Here is a 22448-nt window from a genome sequence, read left to right as displayed (position 1 = left end):
AATTGACAACTTTGCGCAACGTATGCAAGTTTGCCTCTAATGCTGCTGAGCCTATTTGGACATATTTTGGGAGAAAACATGGCTTGTGCAACACAACCAAGATAAGTACAATTTTGGGAATTATTTTACACAGGTTTAGGGTCAGCAAATTACTGGACCTTTGTAGGATACCATTTTTTATGGGTTTTATTTTTTGGGGTAACCTTTTACATAACATACACAAACAAAAATGAGACATCATATACCTGTATAGGAAATGCTTTTGTTTGATTTATTTGTATCTAAAACTAACAATGCATTTAAAATCCAATATAAAGTGTGCCAAATGCATTTTATTTTATTATATAATTTTTCCCCAAAAGATTAAGTAATTTAAAAATGCTGATTCATCCAATCTTACGTTAGCTAGTTTAAATAGAATTCTGACTATAGTTTTGGTTATGTTTTTAATTACATTTCAAACATGGATACAGTTTCAATATGGTACATCACATATTCACAGATTAAAACATGTCAGAAAATGAGTAGGACGAATCCTATCCCTTTTCAATTTCATAGCAATTTCATACACTTTTGTTTGTTCACTTTCTTTTTCCATTACTGAAAAACTATCCACAAAGGGTTAATATTTCTATCACACTTTCTTATTATTGTATTTCCATATTACAAATGATCACATGTGAAGATGTTAACCACAGGAAGCGACTTGTGCAAGTGTAAATGTGATGTTCTTTATTGTAACTTTGTTAAGCATGTAGCAATAAATAAAACATTACCATATTTAGTAATAGTCATTAGTGTGCCGCCACTCATTATGACTATTGACTGATTTGTCACTTTTAGAAAATACCCGTCTATTGCATTGGTAGCTTGTTTTTGTCCCTATAAACCTGTCTTGTTGGCTAATCATTATATTTTTTTAACCTGAATATAGTGACTTGTGGCTGTGATAACTGTGTAAACTGCCAGTAGGGAAACATGAGTGACAGAAGTGAAAGAAAGACATGTGTTACCAACACAGCAAATTCACATTTCCTTCCACACGTTTCTTTTTGTTGGTTTGTCACACCACTGTTACAGCAGTGACACTCATTCTACTCCAGCACTCCCGATCATTGGGAGCGTCTCAGATTCTTTTTTTCCGTGCAGTCTGTTTCATCTGTCTCTCTTCCTTTTTCTCTATTTTTGTTTGTCTCCTGGCTGACTGAGTGAGCGAGTCGTTGGTTGTGTTGTGCGTCTTTGACAGCAACCTGGGAGCCAAGCTGTCACTCTCGCAGCTCCTTGGTCCCACTGTCTTTCTGAAGTCAGTCTCCATTAATATAATAATGGCGTGTAGTCGGCACCACTGAATATTTTACTGTAATGTTCAGCAGAACATTACCCCCACACTCAACACCACACAGAGAAAGTCTGACTGGCTGACAGAAACTTTTTATTTTGACTGAAAGGTTTGTGTGATGTGCGTTTCATCTTGGAAGTTCTGGTGTTTTTGTTGTGTTTTCCTTTTTGTGCATTAGGAAGAGTGCGAGGCCTCCGTTTGATAGATTGACTGAGGGTATTCTTTTTCTTGTCAGGCATCTATTATTGACACTTTCCAGGAATAGGCCGAGGTGCGGCGCATGCTGGTGCTCGACATGATTTTGCAGTCATCATCTCAGATGAATCTTATTGTTCCGTCTTGCGGTCTTAACAATTTGGAGTAACATTCTCGGTGCAACCACCTGACTGGATTAGGCGTGTTCTTTAAGGAGGTTTGAGTTTATTTCAAACATACAAGCATACAACATGATACATCACAATTTCCAGTTTCTCTTTTCAACATGTCCGAAAAGGAGTAGGAAGAAGATTAAGATTAGATTAAAGTACCAATGATTGTCACACACACACTAGATGTGGTGAAAGCAGAGCTTATTTAATCGTACCCCTTTTCTTTTACATAACAGTTGCTAAAACTTTTGTTCACTTGCTGTTCTCAATTTATTCACAATATACTCCATAAGTAATCACAATAAAAATAAATAAATAATACTCTGTGAAGTAAGTTACATTTCATATGGTGAGATGAGTAAGATTATTTTGAAAAAAATGAACGGATGGATGGATGAAATAAATTCAGAATGTTTATCATGGTTCTTCTTCTTTGTACTTTGTAAACACTTTAAGTTTGAAGAGTTTCTTGAAGTGGATCATATTAGTACATTGTTTGATTGCTTTGCTTAATCAATTCCATAATTTATTTCCACATAGAGATATACTGAAGGTCTTAAGTGTTGTACGTGCATACAGATGTTTTAAATTACATTTTTCTCTAAGATTATATTTCTTCTCTTTTTTTGAGAAGGTGTGTTATAAGTTAACTACTTGAAACGTCCTATTGGGATCCTATCTTTATTTTTAGCGATAGTTCCAAATGTTGCCTTAATTTTCTGTTTGCAGCAGATAGTGGCTGCCTAGAGCAGTGTTTTTCAACCTTTTTTGAGGCAAGGCACATTTTTCTCATTAAAAAATCCGGAGGCACACCACCAGCAGAAAACGTTAAAAAATTAAACTCCACCAGGTCGTCGTGCCTTATTTTGTGTTTGTTGGTGTTTTCCTGTGTGTTTTCCTAACATGCGCCTCTGTTCGTTTTAGCAGTGTCACAACGTGACCAGTACCTATATTTTCCAGAGGCAGTACCGTTTTTAATTCTTTAGTACATATACCGGTACTTTATTAGTACTGATATACCGTACAACCCCATGTCTGACCAATCAAATGCCTCCCTGCATCGCCCCATGTCTTCACTTCCTTACTTAAATTGAGAGAGCGTCATTCGTTCACTCATTTACCAAGAAAAATGTACCACTATATATCGCTCTTGACAGTTACCCAATGTTCTCACCAAAAGTGTGGGTAGACAACGTTCAATGTGTTGGAACATACCGGTAAACAACATTTTTAGATCAACTACGAATGTCTGCAACTTGTGGACGACAAAGCAGACCATAATAAGACAATTTTTGGTGGTGTTTGTTTTACAAACAATGTACGCATTTTTTTCACATGAATAAACATGTGAGCAGATGGAGTGTGCTTTACAGTACATTTCTATAGTAATCTATAGTATTTGTATTGTTTACTTGACTTCAGCATAAATGGTTTTCAACAGTAAAAGGTTTTATTTATTTTTTTCTCACGTGAAGGCTGAGATATCATGTTTAGTCTTGTCAGTAAAACTAGTAGTACTACTTGGTTCTGGCTGAATAAAGCCTATTTGGCATATTTTTGTGTGCCATTTGATAAAATGCTTTTCTCATTATTTTTGTCTGTATTTGTTCATTACAGGTAATCACTTTTTTTTCTCAACAGACGTCCGTTTATAATTACAGAGCAATAATCACAGCAATTCATTGCAACTTTCACTTTCTTCCGCAGTGTTTTTTTTTTTTTTAAACCCTGCTCCTTTCGTTGGAATTTTGGGGAAGAACTTGTGAAAATTATGATATCTCAGAAAAGGCCTGTGAGATCCTGTGGGAAAATGATAAATTGATGTCAAATTAAAAATGTTAAATTCAGAAAAACTTAGGTTTTCGCTAAGAGGCTCTGCTCAAGTGTTTCAAAGCTCATGGAGTCCTTTTTTGTTGTATGTCAACTCTCTTGACTTATGCCCATACCCAGATGAGGTATAATCTCCATTTTATTTATTATTATTATTATTATTTTCCCTTTCTCTCTCCTTTCAGCCTCTGTTAGTCTCTAGCCTCGTATGGGTGTGTGTGTGAATGTGTCTGTTTTTGTCGTCTTACTTGTTGTATGTTTGTGCCATATGTCCCTTGTTGGTTTGACCTGAGTGGGGTGGGGGGTTTGGGTTTTAAAGGCCTACTGAAACCCACTACTACCGACCACACAGTCTGATTGTTTATATATCAATGATGAAATCTTGACATTGCAACACATGCCAATACAGCCGAGTTAGATTAGTAAAGTGCAATTTTAAATTTCCCGCAAAATATTCTGCTGAAAATGTCTCGGTATGCGCGTGACGTCACGGATTGTAGCGACATATTGGGACACCATTGTGGCCAGCTATTAAGTTGTCTGTTTTCATCGCAAAATTCCACAGTATTCTGGACATCTGTGTTGGTGAATCTTTTGCAATTTGTTTAATGAACAATGAAGACAGCAAAGAAGAAAGCTGTAGGTGGGAAGCGGTGTATTAGCGGCTGGCTGCAGCAACACAACCAGGAGGACTTTGAGTTGGACAGCAGACGCGCTACCTTGAGTACGCAGCTTTGGCTTCCAAACATTTGATCGCTTGCCCGTACGTGCGTGCCGCTATGTGCATGTCAGGTACGTAACTTTGGGGAAATATATGTGCTGTATGAACTTAATATATGTGCTGTATGAACTTAATTTGTGGAATACTGAATATAAGCCTGGTTGTGTTGTGGCGAATAGAGTATATATATGTCTTGTGTTTATTTACTGTTTTAGTCATTCCCAGCTGAATATCAGGTCTCACCCGCCTCTCACAGCATCTTCCCTATCTGAATCGCTTCCACTGCCCTCTAATCCTTCACTCTCACTTTCCTCATCCACAAATCTTTCATCTTCGCTCAAATTAATGGGGTAATCGTCGCTTTCTCAGTCCGAATCGCTCTCGCTGCTGTTGGCCATGATTGTAAACAATGTGCAGATGTGAGGCGCTCCACAACCTGTGACGTCACGCAACTTCCGGTACAGGCAAGGCTTTTTTATCAGCGACCAAAAGTTGCGAACTTTATCGTCGATGTTCTCTACTAAATCCTTTCAGCAAAAATATGGCAATATCGCGAAATGGTCAAGTATGACACATAGAATGGACCTGCTATCCCCGTTTAAATAAGAATATTTCATTTCAGTAGGCCTTTAAGGGAAAGGGTATGAAGAATTTACTGACTTTAAAATTGTACTGTTTCAACTTGCAGTTTTTTCTGTCTATTTGAAAATGTCAATAAAAAGAGTTGGATTAAAACATTTAAATTCAGGATTCAAATGAAGCATATTTTTGTTAGGTTTGTTGAACACTTGTGCTTTATGGGGTTGGGTTACAAAAACACTGATTACAAATTTATAAAATTAATGCAAAAATAAAGTGACACAATCTGCGACAATGGGGTCCCCTTTTCCCGCAGGGTTAAACTTTTTTGTTTCAGATCTCTCGATTTATTTTTATGAAAAATAAATTTTTAGAATTATTTAATCGTACATTTCTAAGAAATGCCAGTAAATTATACATTTTGTAAATGTATTGTTGTTGTCAATTCTGTTTTGTCTCTCTTATTCTATTTGTTAGTTAACTGACTTTGTCCGTTGTGTGTCCACGCCTTCCCCATTTGTACTGTTCACAGGTGAGCAGGGTGCAGTCACTATGTTTCCCCTGTTTCTTTTGGATCACCACATGACCGCCAGGGAGCTTGGCTTCTGGAACGGCGTCATCGCCATGGGTTTCTCCATCTGTGGGTCATCACTGGGAGGCTTGCTGCTAGCTCAGTTCAGGTAGCCGTGGTCAACAAATCCATATCATCCCTTTTAATGTCAGCTATTAGACCATATTCTGAAATTCACTGTGCCAAGGTCAACTTTCTGTAGGCTTCAATAGGCCACTTATATTGGATGGACTTATGACTATGGACTTTGTTTTCAATTTGTTTTAGGAAATGGCCAAATAGGCTGACATGAGAGTATAAACATGACATTTTATTTCCAGTATAACAATTTTATCAAGTTTGAGCTCTAATATTTACGTGAACTGATGACATTGATTATAAAACACTGTACACTACTTGAACCATGATGCATGCTCTGCCTCACATTTCTATCTCACCCTATTACCGCATTTTTCGGACTATAAGTCGCTCCGGAGTATAAGTCGCTCCGGAGTATAAGTCGCACCGGCCGAAAATGCATAATAAAGAAGGAAAAAAACATCTATAAGTCGCACTGGAGTATAAGTCGCATTTTTTGGGGACATTTATTTGATAAAACCCAACACCAAGAATAGACATTTGAAAGGCAATTTAAAATAAATAAAGAATAGTGAACAACAGGCTGAATAAGTGTACGTTATATGACGCATAAATAACCAACTGAGAACGTGCCTGGTATGTTAACGTAACATATTATGGTAAGAGTCATTCAAATAACTATAACATATAGAACATGCTATACGTTTACCAAACAATCTGTCACTCCTAATCGCTAAATCCGATGAAATCTTATACGTCTAGTCTCTTACGTGAATGAGCTAAATAATATTATTTGATATTTTACGGTAATGTGTTAATAATTTCACACATAAGTCGCTCCTGAGTATAAGTCGCACCCCCGGCCAAACTATTAAAAAAACTGCGACTAATAGTCCGAAAAATACGGTATCCGTTTTCATCATCAGCTGTTGGTGTCACTTGAAATTATTGGTTTCCCTGCTTTTTTTTATAGGAATAACTTTCTAATGCATGCTTCCTGTTTTTTTATTGTATTTTTTATTCCACTTTCGAGTGCATGTGTGTATGTCTGGCTCAGTGTGTTCAGTAATTTAAGTAAACAGAGCCCTGTTGGAGAGCTCGGGGACCCCCCATGTGTCTGTTGTGTGGTGTGAGAACAGCATGAGGAGCAAATCTATTACAGACGTACACATTAGCGTGCATGCACAAACACACACAGCCTCCTCAGGGTGCGCGCACACATTTGTTGAATTCACAGATACAAACATGTAAAACTTTTTGATTAGTATATCAGAGAAGCTGTGTAAATTAGACTTTGCTGTTTTTCAATTCTTAAATGTGAGTACAGTGTTGACGGGTTCATGGTATTTTATTTATATTTACTCGAATACTAATTGCAAATATGATTGAGAACAACAACTGTCAGATCAAGCTACGGCTTTGTGCTGGTAAGAGGCAGATTTTGTTAGTGAATCTTTTGTGATTTCAGTATTTTGGCAGGTGTGTAAAAACTCATTTTCGCCATATCAGCATAAGGACCTGTTGTAACTCGAAGACAGTAAATGTAACTAAATGTTAAAGAGGGACTGGAATTTTGCCTACAATTCACAATCCTTATGAGAGACAAGAACAGGTAAAAAAAAAAAAAAGTTTTTTAATCATTGTAACTCGTACATAAAGGGCCACTTACAAATAGAGCCATGATGTCATTGCTTCTATTGCTTTTATGTCGACCATAAAAACCACTAAATAGCCATCCAAAAAGAAGCAACATTACTCCATTTACATTTTGTGACCTGAATATTAACCAAGTATTAGCGATATTGTTATTAAAAGCGCTAACGTTAAGGACCTATTTTAATAGTCGCATCTTTACGCTGCTGTATTGACATGATCAGCTTGTGTGCTGCTGTCTCGCCTCGGAGCTTGTGAAAGTTTATTCTATTAAAAGTAATGCATCTCACCTGGATGGTAAAACGATGTGGACATAAACTGAGAAGTTGGTACACTTTGACAGCCAACTTAGACCCGGAAATGCAAAAAAAAGACCCCAAAACTGCTTAGCTCCACCCTCCTATTTTCTTTGCGAAGGTTATGAGTCATTCTTCATCCAAACGAGAATATATCAACATCCTGACAGTCAGCATCGAAGTAAGAGTAGAAATTGTCTAATTATGTTTGAGTAATAATCAGTGATGTTGTTGAAGGAAAAAGGGAATGTTGTGATGCATATGTGAAATAAATGTGGTGCCATACGCTAAAAATGAGCAACATACGTGAATATTACATGTTACTATGAATGGGCCTGTTTCTACATTACATATATACTAACAGCGTGTATATACTGTAACATGTTGATGGAAGTGTTCGGATGTTTTTTTAAGCACAGAATAGAGCAACTCCCATGGGTTCCATTGTAAGTATACATGTGCTTGCATTTATTTACTAGTTAGAGTGCATAAAAAAAGAAAAGCATGTGTGCTTGTCTTACATAAGGATTGTCAATGATAGGCAAAATTCCACAAAAAAAAAGTACAGTGCCCTTTTAAGTAACTACTCCTTAACATATTGTTAAATAACAGTTTTTTGCTGTTTTTTGTTGTTGTAATGTTTTATTTCAAACACTAAACTCTGAAATAAACACAGTTTTATCACTACTCTGTCATCCAATGAAACATGCAGAGAAAGTAAACATCAATACAAGCATGCATACAAGTGTCAATTATGTTGTCTCAAATCACCCATTATAGTTATTCACTTAGCAGTCAGATGCTATTTACTAAATGGCACAGCTGTAATTTCACCTTCGATGTTAAAACGTCACAAACATTTGGAAAAAGCTATTATTCTTCAAGTATGTCTCTTATAACGTTAGAAGACTTCTTTCTTCTTTCTTTCTTTAGTTTATTTCGAACATGAACACACTTACATCATAATACATCACACAATTTCATATAATTTCATTTTACATCATGCCCGAAAAGGAGTAGGAAGAAGCAAGGTTTATATAATCCTACCCCTTTCCCACTTCAAAGCGTTTACAAATATATAGAATCATTTACTGACCTTTTTATATAAGAAAATAACATCTATGAATTAGTATATACAAAGTTTTGTAATATGTAATTAATTAATTCAGTCATTATTAACATACTGAGATGAAGAATATCTTATTTTCAATAAGGTTGGAAGTATTTCTCATAATTCTTCTTCTTTGTACTTTGTAAGCACTATTATTTTGAACAACCTCTTAAACTGGATCATATCAGTACAATTTTTAACTTCTTTACTTAATCCATTCCATAATTTAATTCCACATACTGATATGCTAAAAGTTTTAATGATTTGAGCGCTGATTGAATGAGGAAGCAGGGTTAAAAAAAAAGTTACTGCATGTAGTAACATGCTGTAAGCAAAAGTGCCACTTTCAAAAATAAATGTTTCAAAATAAGAGTCTCCACAAAAACACTAAATACATTTCCTTGCGGGCCACATAAAATGACATGATGGGCCACATTTGGCCCAAGGGCCTTGAGTTTGATACATATGCTGTAGAGTGTATATTTGGGTCTTGGTTTATTTAGGTTTACGGAATGTTTGGAAACCTCCTGAGCGAAATATCATACCTTACGGATGAGTTTTAGAAGCTCTTGAAATAGCTACACTAACCACTCTCTGCAAATTAATGTAAAAAAAAACATTGTCTTGATAAATGTACTTGCTCACTGAGTTGAATCTTTTAAATAGTTTTTTTGTAATCTGACAATTATATTTTGTATGATACATGTGTATGTGATGTAACTTTTAACTGTTGTGCTGCTGCCCTATTGGCCAGGTGTCTCTCAAAAAATAGATTTGATCCCTTTGCAAGTTTTTAAGAGAAAAGATAAGATGAAGAAGAGAGCGAGGGAACTAGAGGATATGTCTTTCGCCAATGTTAAAATAACAAAGTACAACTGTAAACATACGGTACCATTCTGCCGGTCGTTAATATTCTACAAAGAAATTGCTTACAAAGCTTAACTTGTATCCAAATGGACACCGTTTTGTAACACAGTAAACTTGTGAGATTGTTAACTTAATACTAAAGAGATTTCAATAATTAAACATCAGGCAAGGTTAAAGACATTTTGAGTCCTATTTTTAGCTTAGTCACATAAAAAATCACACCTCAGCAAAATATTCTTTTTTTGCATTTTAACATTTATACAATTATTGTTTCTTTTTTACACAACACACAAGCACACACACTTTTTTGAGTGGCAGGTATACTCTTGAGTGATTGGCATCACTAATCCTTGATGTCAAGAAACAGTGTGGGTTCATGTGCGTGCCCAGGTATGTGTGTGTATATTAACAGTGATTAATTATCCCTCTCATGCTGGGATTCTCGTTAGCTTATTGATTACGTCATGAACCAAAACCACAGGGGGATGATTTTCTTGCACTAACAGCGAATCAATTAGTGTCTGGGGACTTGTTTACTTAAGCACCGGCGTGTGCGTGTTTTTTGTGTGTGGATGTGTTACTTCAAAGACTGTGCGTATATTTGAGAGCCACATGAAGACAAACATGTCAAATGTAGGGCCGTGGCTATGGATTATTTTAGTAATCAATTATTCTGTTGATTAGTTTGTTCGATGTATTCGACAAAACACACTTTATACACTTTATAATATGAGTATTTTAGAGGAAATAGTTTAAATAAACTAATATTTTTCTGCTTTTTTCTAATAAAAGCACACCATCAACATTGAAGTGGCACTTTTAACTTGTGTGTTGATAAAAATTACAATTAAAAAATCTCAGTGGTTCTCCATTACACAGATAACACATACGCACGTCCTCGCTAACATATGCGCCGGCTGTGCGGAAACTATGTACGCATATTTGAAGTTCCGTGCACTCCAAGAGGTCTGGATTTCATAAATTTTTAGTAGTCACACTAATTAAACAAATAAGCGAAGCCACTTAATATAAATCTATGCTTTTTTGTAATAGATTTCATCGATTAATCGTTGCAGCCCTAGTCAAATATACGAGTGCGGTCAAACAGTTAAGATTCAGAAGTTTTAGTGATCAGATTAATCACACTTTTGAGTTTGGATTAATCACGATTAATCACATTTGCTACATAGCTTAATTCATCTGTTTTGACAACATTGCCGTGGCTATACCATCCAGCATCAAACTACCTTGTTTCTATCTAACGTTTGGGGTGTATTTTGAAGCGAAATTTGCCACCTGTCGGAGTCTCCTCACTTATCTTTGCACCTGCGTATGCATTGACCTGATCATTGACCATAGAGCAAGCCTTTGAGCTAACCGTTCACGGTTAAGGTAAAGGATGTGTGTGATTAATGCAATAATATTTGTGATTAATTGCATGTTAAATGTGACAACTGATTCAAATCTCAATGCAGGGTTCAGAAAACTTTCAGCTTTTGATTTTCATGTGACTGTTTATTTGTGTCTTCTCAGCATTGGTGCTCTGATGCGGCGGGTCTTTGTCTTGCGGACTGTCAGTATGGTCTTCCAAAGCTCTTTACTCACTGTGCTGGAACCGTCGCCTCTCATGAAAGGTGAGCCATTCACTGAAATTAACTTATTTTTACGACGTATTTCAACAGCATGCACACCCTGCATAGTCTGAATAAATACAATAGAAAACGCTCTATAGCCCGCAGACTTTTTTGGGCTCTGGGAATCACTAATAAGCCAAAGAATTTTCAGAACACAGATTTCTGGCCCGGACATTTGGTACAATACATTACAAAAGTGATTCATCTGCTGACGCAAAAGCAAGTTTATCTCTTGCCGTAGCTAGTTCACGGCTAATGCCTTAGCATGCTGTCCCAAGACGATGTCTTACTATGCGAGAAAAAGAGTTCCCCTGTGTTCTATCTTACAATAACAATGTCACTACAGCTTGGGTAAATGAAGTATTGCTGGCGGTTTTTGGATGCATTTTTAGAAATATTTTAGAGGTAGAATGGATTGTTCCCATTATCTGCATTGTTAGCCACCAGGAACGAACTGATTTTTACATATTTGAATGCAAAAAAATATATATTTTGTCTTCTTGTTTACACTAGGATTGTAAACGATAGACTAAATTCCCCCAAAAATGTATTTAAAATACATTTAGACTTACAAGTTTATAGTGCAAACAGTCAAAAGTCAAATGACTGAAAGTTAAAAGCAAAAAAAAAGTAATAATTATTCAAAGGATGTTGGTGTTCCTTCTCCAGAGAGCCATTCAGTCGTTATTGCCTGAATGACACATATGATTGTGTTGCACAGCCCGTATCAAAGCATTTGGGAATCAGATGAGCACCATTCATCTCTGCCAGTTGTCTGTTCCCCATTTCAGGCCTCACAGTCTGAAAGTGAAGGCCTCTCCCCCTCTCCACTTAAAAGCCAGAACAAAAATATCGGAAAACGGAAGCAGAAAGAAAAGAAAAAGGAAAAACATTCAGTTTCAGAATTTTCAATATTACATGATAAACTTCTACTTCCACAGCTCCATTCTGATCGGGGTGTGTGTGTGTGTGTCTTATGTGATTGAAGTGTCTTATTGTGCACAAACTCTGGCAGCTTGAGTGAATAATTCAGCGTTTGCAGGAGCAATGACAGATCAGCTCTGTGGTTCCTCTGTGTCTCCCACCATCGCGAGTCTGTCGCTTCCCCTCAGAGAATACACTACATGTGTTTTGGGGATGATTGGGGGGTGTCAGTGCGAAGAGAGTTTTCAGCAAGCAGACTTTGTGTACGATGAGACAAGCACTAGCAGGATAAAGATGATCTTTCTGTACTTGCTGTGCATCATGGTGTGCGTGTTCGCTCCTTCAGGTATGGCCATCTTGAGTATGAGCGCTCAGCACTTCCTGGGCGGTCTGATCACCACGCTCACCTTTACGACCATGATGCATTGCACTCAAAGGGCTGAGGAGAGCATACAGGTAAGACTTATGTGGTGTTCTGTGATTATGCAACAATGTGACTCTTTTGTGCCTCCCTTGTTTTTCTTGTTGTGCTTTTAGTGTGAGGTCATTTCCTATTGAGAATATAATCTCTGCTTTGGTTCCTTCATCTCACTTTAGTAACATTTTCGGGATGTTAGGTCACTTCTTGAAGCAGCCAAGCAGGCAGGTCCTGCGAGACAGCAACACACCTAACACCATGTAGCCCCCTGCCACACGCGCTGCCTGTCACTTCTCATCAGCTGTTTCCACCTGGAAAATCTCAAAAGTCTCCGTAGACCCACTTTCTATTCATCGCTTCCTCTTTGACCCAAACCCTTTTTTGTTTTCCCCCCCGAATTGGCTTTGACCCCCCTCCTCCACATCCCATCACCTCACTCTATTTCTTTGTCATTCTCTCATCCTTAAGTGCTCTCTTTTCCATTCTGACTTTTTCTCTCCTCATTCGTCTTCTCCTCTTTGACATAACTCCTTTTGTCCTTCGTCGTAACTGGGCCATCATTGCCTGGAGGTGATCGTTGTTATAGCGCCGCCGTTCTCTCAGTCAATCTCAAAGTGACAAATTATCATTTTAATTGCCATCTTAAAGCGAACAAGAAAGGAAAAAATTAAAGGAGGAGAAAATCACTGCAATGACATAAAAATTGTGTGTGTGTGTGTGTACGCAGTAGATAGAAAGCATTTGCCAGGCCTGTGCATGCTGAGAGTATGTGAGTGTCATTGAAGGTAGAGCTATCCGGTGACAGAAAGCTGATCGTGTGAGTGCTTGTTAACGATCCCCAGGAGAAAGAAACCAAATCTGTGAAACAAGTTGCTCGGAATAAAGGAGATCCACTTAGATGTGGTCACACGGGCTTTTCGGTGTGCACAGCCGCATACTCTTAAGTCACCGTCACTCATCCACGGCATTTCATTCGCAGTCTCTTAGTGAGCGATATTCTATGGAATGATAAAGTGATGAAGGCTGGAACTGTTCTACATTGTTTGTAAAGGACAATAGAATCATATCTAGATTTACAGTACAGTACATGTTCTTAATTTAACATATTGCAGAAGCGGCTCAATGTTACCTGGCATTCTGCCATGATATACTGTACATTGTGTACTGTACAGTGTTGTGATGGAGTTACCTGCTGAATGCAGCACTCTTGGGCAGAAAAAGAAAATCAGGAGAGATTAGGTAATATCTCTCACTCGCAACCCATCCTGAAAGCCTCCGGGCTGGGATTGGATCCTCTTCTTTATTTGGCCTGCATCCATCATCTCAGGATATGATCTCACATATTCTTAGTGCTTTTTCAATATTTGGTTGCTCCCTTTGTGATATGTTTGAATCGTCATACTAACAATTTGACATATGTCACATTTTCCTTTTATGTACCTATTCTGATTTTCCTCAAGCTTTTTTGTATTTTCTATCCATTGTGATTTGTATGTATCATTGAGAGAAATAGAGAGAAAATACACTGTCAATTTAATTTGTTTAAAGGTCTGTTTTGACATGCACATAGCTTTACATCAGTGGTGTCCAAGCCATTTGCGGCCAGCAGCTTGACTTTGGCTGGCCTGCAGCAAATTGCCGAAATAAAATCAAACAAAAAAACTAGTAAGAATATGAGGGAAAGGAGCAGAAGGGCCTAATGTAATGAATAAAAGCAGACATACTTATGTATATGTGTGTGTGTGTGTTTGTATATACGTGTGTGTGTGTGTGTATATATATATATATATATATATATATATATATGTATGTATGTATGTATGTATGTATGTGTGTGTGTGTATATATACATATACACACACACACATACAGTATATACAGTCGTGGTCAAAAGTTTACATACACTTGTAAAGAACATAATTTCATGGCTGTCATGAGTTTGTAATAATTTCTACAACTCTTTTTTTTTTTTTTTGTGATAAGAGTGATTGGAGCACATACTTGTTTGTCACAAAAAACATTCATGAAGTTTGGTTCTTTTATTAATTTATTATGGGTCTACTGAAAATGTGACCAAATCTGCTGGGTCAAAAGTATACATACAGCAACATACATGATCAATTTTGGTGATGTAGAAAAGTTACAATATTAACATTGCTGTATGTATACTTTTGACCCAGCAGATTTGGTCACATTGGTGATTAAAAACATCCAAAAACCTATCAATATACATGCTGTAAGTATATATGGGATGTAGTAACCAGCACATTCATATTACCATTTGATATTTACCATAGTTTGGTCATTTTGAGCATTGCCAGAACCTTTATTTTTGAGTGTAACATTTGCTATTTCCTTCAACAACTCCTACTACTAATCATTGCAGACTTTGACAGCCAACGACGACTACTTTTATACTAATGATGGTCCATCACCTATAATGTTTTAGCCTGAATATAAGAAGGCTGAGCTACAAGTTTTACAAACTGGTTAAAAAGCGGATTTCGCTATGGTGAAACATCTAGTATCAAGTAGAAGTACTGTTTCCTGCTAAGTGCTAAACAAGAAATAAGAACTATGTCAAAATAAAACAATCACTTACTGTACAATGTCCCCTCTGAGTGGGATGCCAACTGATTGGATGTTTATATTTTTCAGCACAATACTTGTGTTCCCTGTTTTGATGATGAATTGATCATAATCCTCACTCCTTAGGTTGAAAAAAAAAAAAAGGTGGGAACAAACAAGCATCTTGTCTTGTCTTCCAAGCGTTGTCTTCACGTCTAAATTGAATTTCAAAGTTGAACAACTTCTCAACTTATGGCCACAACCTTCCACTATACAAGTTTAAGGCATGATTTATTATCCAGCACAAAGTTTTACCAACTCAGAGGCAACATAGCAGCTCAGTAGATCAATAGCTGCAGTAGTACATACACCTCCATGATCAAGGCTCTGTGTTACTAAAAGTAGTTCCTCGTAGTCAGCTCGTACAATAACAATGTCGCTAATACTTGGGTATTATGCAGGTCATGACGTGTAAATAGAATATTGTTGGCGGTTTATGCAAGATGTTTTATAAGGCTTCATATGCGGAATAGATGAATCCCATTAGATACCTCTTGTTGGCATTTTTTTTCGCAATTTAGAATAAACATAAAAGGGAAAGACGTGTCCCACATAAGGATTGTGAATGATAGCCCTATCAAAATTGTAACAAAAGTGCAGATACCTTTTAACAACTTAATACGCCTATCCATACCTCCTTTTTCATCTAATATACCCAATGCTGCTGTGCTCCCTCTCCTCAGGCAACCCACTACAGTTTTCTGGCCACTCTGGAGGTACTGGGCAAGCTGACGTTCAGTGCTCTGGCCGGGTGTGTGGTGGACTGGTTTGGTTACCAAGTGGCCTTCCTCCTCTTCCTCACCCTCTCTGCTGGAACAGCCTTGCACGTGTGGACGGCGACCTTCACTGGTGCTCTCAGGGAACACCAACTCAAAGAGCAGCCAAAATAAGTATCAAGATCTGGGCTAAGTCCACACACAGGTATTTTCAAAATGTATAATGTAGTGTGTCACATCTGCCAGGTTAGAAATATATACAGTATATCGTACGGCGTGTTAAAAAATTTGAAATGTAATCATTAATTCATTAACTGCTCAAAAAGAAATTGATGCACACAAGGCAGTAACACCATTACGACAATTGGAGATAAAATCTAACTATTTAAAGATTAAATATTTAAATGAGATGATTAAAAAAGTCTTTATTCTGGCTGAAGTTGTCTGAAAGCTTTGGTCAAAATTGAATACAAATAAGTACTTTTTAAAAAATACGTGTTTGTGGACATGGTCATAACGGGTGCTTTAAAGTCTTAAAAACATGGCTGCTAGTATCCAGATGAACGTGGATATTAAAAAGAACCTTCAAAATGTTGTGACATTGAAATTAGTATATTTTTTAAAGAGACATTTCTCTGTAACCCGTTTTATTTTCTTAGCAAATTCACTACAGTGTAAAAAAAAACATTGTGTGACAAGCGTGATGATTTTGTGTGATAAGCGGAGGCTTGTGGACTTACTGTACTCACTGTGCTGACAGTTGAGATCCAGAAAATTACAGCTCTTTAACTAAGCGAAGTATTTTTATTTTTTAATAGTCTTAACATTAAGAGCTTTAGCCAAAAGCAATATTGCAAGCCTCCCTTGTGATGCTCTATGTATGAATATGCATTTATCATTTCTGTGGATTACGGTTGTAGTAATTGAGTGTACTACCTCGTATCGACAATGTATGGTAAGACACACAAAATGTGAAGTAACAGACGCACAATGTTAACAAAGCAGCAACTGTCCACCAGAGAGGGTGTGTAGGATGTCCAGATGTAAAAGAAAAAAAGAGCATTGCTTGACAGATACTCAATTTGTAAGTTAGCAGTCTGCACCTTCAGCTGTAGCACAACTCAACTTATCACACTGCATGGTGCCATCTTAGAGACATCTCAATCAACTCAGCAATAAGCCTGTTCTTTGAAACTTGAAAGACCATTGTTACCCTTTTTTGTTACCTAAGGTTTGTTGGTTTATCTTTTAAAAAAAATTAAAATAAGTGCACTGTAATATGTAAAATGTATTGTAACCCTCCATGGTACTGTATACAATGTAACTTGTCAGGCTTACCTGGGATGTTTTCCTCGGAGGCTAAAAGTAATGCAAACAAATGTATCATAGCAAAGTTAGTCTTAGCTCTGAAGCCAGGATTCATTCTAAAAGTCAACTGCTTTTACAGCACAACGTTAATGCATGTCTACAAAGGAGTATAAAGACAACATTGAAAATAAATCATATATGATGACAAAAGTAGAAATGACGTAATACTAGGAGGGGAAAGTATGACTTGTATATATTGATAATATTATGTGGGAAAAAAAATTGAATATTTGCCCACTTTAAGCATAAAGTTTCACAAACAATGAAACAGTCATGGACACAATAAGACTTGTTTAGTTTTTCTCCATGTATTGCAGCTTTTTCCCACAGTCCAAACACATGCATGCTAAGTTAATTGGAGGTACTAAATTTTCCATTGGTGTAGGGATGGGTACTGTTCACATTAGAATCGATACTCTACCAATTGTCGGTATCTTAAACTCGATGCCGGTACCTAACTGTTCCAATTGTCTGTACCTTTGTGTCTGTTCATGTTCAATGTTTGTTTAATAATACAATTTAATTGTTTTTAACATTTAACAGTGAGTTGACAATAACTGTGCTGTCCATTTGTTATATTGTGATTTCTTAGACTTCTGAATCTCATTTGCACATATTATATAGTAGACCTTGCAATTTCAAAACGTTACATGGCAGTAGTGTATAGCCTACTGTGTGTTGACTAGCTAGATAGTCTTATGTTGCACCGTAGAAATTGTTAATACTGTAAATATTGTACTTATTACTAGGGGTGTAACGGTATGTGTATTTGTATCGAACCGTTTCGGTACGGGGGTTTCGGTTCAGTTCGAAGGTGTACCGAACGAGTTTTCACATGGACATATTAAGTAACATACCGCACGTTCTGTAAACAATGCAATGCTCACCGAGGCACAACACACAGCATGCTAGCAACGACCGGGCTACGATAGACTGACCATACGTCCTCTTTCCGGGCGGAGTTTCTTAAATGCCTCAAATGTCCGGCATTTTGAGTTAGGGTTCCGTGTATTATCAATGTACGTTAAGGGTTAAGAAGGGGTTAAAAACAAAACAAATTGTGCGCGTAGCAGCATTCGTGAGGGAGGGGCAAAGACAGAGAGCGCGAGAGAGTTATGATAAACGTGCATGCGTCGCCAGGCTCTGCTTTTTAGCCATAGATTTATCAGATTACATTTTTTATTATCTATAGCAGGGGTGTCAAAAGTGTGCCCCGGAGGCCATTTGCGGCCCACAGCTAACGTTTTAAAGGCCCACGACACATTGTAAAAATACTATTAAAATCAACAAAAACATAACAAAAGTGAAATAAAAAAGCTTAAAGGTTGAATGTAATTTAGAAAAAGTTGCAATGTTGACTAATAAAACAAAGCTGTTTTTTTTTCTTTCAAACTGTCATTGCTCTAAACATAATATTGAATCAAAATCAATGTTATTATGAATTATTGACCTATCCAAGGTTCCGATTACTTCACATCAAATATTCCACTAAGAAAAATATTTTTGGTGGAAGATTTTACAAATTTGGTAAATAAATAACCAAAAAATGTATATTTTGTTGTTTTCTTCCTGTACCGAAAATGAACCGAACTGTGACCTCTAAACCGAGGTACGTACCGAACCGAAATGTTTGTGTACCGTTACACCCCTACTTATTACACATCACATGTTTGATTGTAACGTGCATCTTAGTTGTTGTTTTCATTACCAAATTTGGAGGTGTTAAAAATCACCATGAAAAATCGCTAATCAGTAGCATGTCCAATATAAATTAGCATCGAGCGAGCACATTTTGATTAGTGGAGCTTACTGTACGTTCAAGTATTTTCTATCAGGCATACATGCTTTGTTGGCATAGAAAATTACAACAACAAGAGGCAGTCCGACTCAGTCCCTCTTGAGTGCTGCTTGAGTGCTTGTTTGCCCACCAAGTGTTTGAGCCGGCCAAGTCTGCAACCGGACGGGACGTCACGTGCAACAAAGGTATCAAATACTGCACCGTTTGATTTTATGTGAATTGATACCGAGTAGAATTCTGAATTCAGTCGGTGATGATAAAAGTACAGATTGGTACCCATCCCTACACAGGTGTGAACATGAGTGTGAATTACCGTTTGTCTATGTGTTCTGTGATATCAGCTGGGATAAACTCCAGCTCACCTGTGACCTGGAATAGGATACATGGTGAAAAAAAAAAAAAGGAATTATATTTGGTCAGCCTCAGCAACTGCTCAGCTGCTATATTATTGATCTTGAAAACATAAAAACTGCTTATTGTGTTTTGGCCATAATACTTGTTTGTAGACATCACGCCTACAATTACTAGCGTTCTGTCAGTAATCCTCTGACTTGTTGCAAAGCACATCTCTTAGCTCAACTATTGTCAGGTTGGCACATAAATAAAATAAAGAAAACTGCTGGGAGAATTTTGCAATTTTGTGTTTTTTATTGTAGTGGTATTTGTGTATAGTGGACAGATCCTGTGGGGTTTTAAAGGAAGAAGACTTGAATGTGGTGTCTGTACAGTGTGGCCGCCTGAGGGCCACAGGGCTGGATAGGTTCTATGTCACAGCATCCACATCCCATGCAGCTCTAATGACACAACAAATGCTGTAAAGGGGGATTACGCAGGTTTACACGGCCCCTCAAAGCACCTCCACTTTAGGCTTGCTCACCAAGCCTCATTATCTTGGAGTTGTGTTTGTGTAGTGGGTTAGGTCATGCAGGCACTGAGAGGAAGGACTTTTTTCCCCACTTGCTATTCTTAGTACTCAAGTGCAACAGACCTACTTAGTTAGTTCAAACCACAAGTGTTGTGTACATTTTGTTTTAAATTGATACAACTTTGATCAAAAGAGACATGTGATTTTTTTAGGTTTGTCCAATGAAATAGAATATAAGTCTTCTAATTCTTAATATGATAATAATAATGCATACTTGCCAACCCTCCCGATTTTCCCGGGAGACTCACGAATTTCAGTGCCCCTCCCGAAAATCTCCCGGGGCAACCATTCTCCCGAATTTCACCCGATTTCCAGCCGGACAACAATATTGGGGCGTGCCTTAGAGGCACTGCCGTTAGCGTCCTCTACAACCTGTCGTCACGTCCGCTTTTCCTCCAAACAAACAGCGTGCCGCGGCTTTTGCACACACTTAAGTGAATGCAAGGCATAATTGATCAACAGCCATACAGGTCACACTGACGGTTGCCGTATAAACAACTTTAACACTGTTACAAATATGCGCCACACTGTGAACCCACACCAAACAAGAATGACAAACACATTTCGGAGGTCTCAAGGTTGGCAAGTATGTAATAATGTGGCGTTATTTTTACAAAATACGCAAACCTAAAAAACTTATTTGTCAATGTTTTTTTAAAAGGCTTAAGTTAACATAGCTGTATACATTTTATATAAAAAAATATATGGAGATAGTAGAGATGCCGATATTTGCCTTTTTTAACTGATCTCTACTGCGGCTGTGACCCGGTGTTTACATGTAGTCACGTGAAAGATTCCTCCAAAAGGGATGCACGCTCTGGGAGTGAAGTAAAGTGAATTATATTTATATAGCGCTTTTCTCTTGTGACTCAAAGCACTTTTACATAGTGAAACCCAATATCTAAGTTACATTTTTTTAAAGCAGTGTGGGTGGCACTGGGAGCAGGTGGGCAAAGTGTCTTGCCCAAGGACACAACGGCAGTGACTAGGATGGCGGAAGCGGGGATCGAACCTGGAACCCTCAAGTTGCTGGCACGGCCACTCTACCCAACCGAGCTATACCGCCCAACATCTTTCCATATTCTTTGTTACACAAATGCAGGAGTTGCATGGAATCCGGGAGGGTGCATGTCTTGCTGGAACACTGGCTTGAAATTGAGATTTAGCTGCAATGAACACATTTTCTATCCACGGTCCATAGGTTAGATGTGGTGGAAAATAAACTTTTTCCAAGTAATAGTATCACTGGAGGACCAGGGGAAAGGGAATGGCTAAGCATACCACACACACACCGAGCAGGACGACACAAGAAGCTAACCACTAAACTACTAACGCTTTAATGTAGAGTAGGGGTGATCGATCCAGATGTCGATACTATCGATACCTAGTATACAGGTGGACCTAAAAAATTTTAAACATTGTGCAAAGGTTTGTTTATGCCAGCAATTAGATTCACTAAGTGAAACTGATATATGGCAAAGGCTCACAATGTGCAACTCAAGATATTTCAAGACATCTATTTATTTAGTGAAGTGAAGTGAAGTGAATTATATTTATATAGCGCTTTTTCTCTATTGACTCAAAGCGCTTTACATAGTGAAACCAAATATCTAAGTTACATTTAAACCAGTGTGGGTGGCACTGGGAGCAGGTGGGTAAAGTGTCTTGCCCAAGGACACAACAGCAGTGACCAGGATGGCGGAAGCGGGGATCGAACCTGGAACCCTCAAGTTGCTGGCACGGCCACTCTACCAACCGAGCTATACCGTCCGTAATTTTGATAATTATGGCTTACAGCTTATGAAAACCTCAAATCGAAAATTTCAGAGCATTTTGAGTTTTCAAAAACTAAACCACGATCATCAAAATTATTTAAAAAAACAAAGCTTGACATATTTCACTTTGCATGTAACAAGTTTATTTTATGTATTAGTTTCACATTTGAAGTTGATTTGCTCAAATGAATGGATTTTTTTTTCCCGTTTCACCTGGCATATCAGTTTTTGTTTTGGGGCTGGAAAGGGCACATTATTTTGCAGTGCATTGTGGGTGCCGGATAGCCATTTTTGCAGGGCATAGGTTTTGTTTACATGGCTGTACTGTACAGTATCCGCGGTAATGTGAAAGAGAGCAACAAACTGGATTTAAATGGATTGTACAAATAAAAAAAATCATTGGAACGGTACACAGACAAACTGTACCCTATTACAAAGGCTCGCTACCTCAAAAAAAATAAGTACAACTGGTGGAATTGATTCGTATGAACTCGTCCAATGGACAAGAGATTTGAGTAAGCTGCTGCCATTGTCGAAGCCAAACTTGTCTATATACACTATATTGCCAAAATTATTTGGCCACCCATCCAAATGATCAGAATCGGGTGTCCTAATCACTTGGCCCGGCCACAGGTGTATAAAATCAAGCTTTTAAAGGCCTACTGAAATGATTTTTTTTAATTTAAACGGTAATAGCAGATCCATTCTATGTGTCATACTTGATCATTTCGCGATATTGCCATATTTTTGCTGAAAGGATTTAGTAGAGAAAATCGACGATAAAGTTCGCAACTTTTGCTCGCTGATAAAAAAAAGCCTTGCCTGTACCTGAAGTAGCGTGACGTCAGA

General features: G+C 37.6%; 1 protein-coding gene across 2 annotated transcripts in view; it reads left to right on the top strand.

The window, feature by feature from the left end:
- mfsd3 (major facilitator superfamily domain containing 3) overlaps positions 1 to 19542 on the top strand; it is a 49403-nt gene extending 29861 nt beyond the window's left edge. For both annotated transcript variants that reach the window (XM_062051188.1, XM_062051189.1), the window contains exons 3-6: positions 5370 to 5517; positions 10947 to 11047; positions 12318 to 12427; positions 15701 to 19542. In XM_062051188.1, coding sequence (XP_061907172.1) covers positions 5370 to 5517; positions 10947 to 11047; positions 12318 to 12427; positions 15701 to 15907 — 566 coding nt within the window. In that variant the 3' untranslated portion in view covers positions 15908 to 19542. The remainder of the gene's footprint in view (positions 1 to 5369; positions 5518 to 10946; positions 11048 to 12317; positions 12428 to 15700) is intronic.
- Positions 19543 to 22448: the final 2906 nt, after the last annotated feature.

Source organism: Entelurus aequoreus, linkage group LG06, assembly GCF_033978785.1.
Source record: "Entelurus aequoreus isolate RoL-2023_Sb linkage group LG06, RoL_Eaeq_v1.1, whole genome shotgun sequence".
Taxonomy (NCBI): Eukaryota; Metazoa; Chordata; class Actinopteri; order Syngnathiformes; family Syngnathidae; genus Entelurus; species Entelurus aequoreus.
Note: the sequence above shows the minus strand (reverse complement) of the source record. Positions and strands in the feature narration are given on the sequence as shown.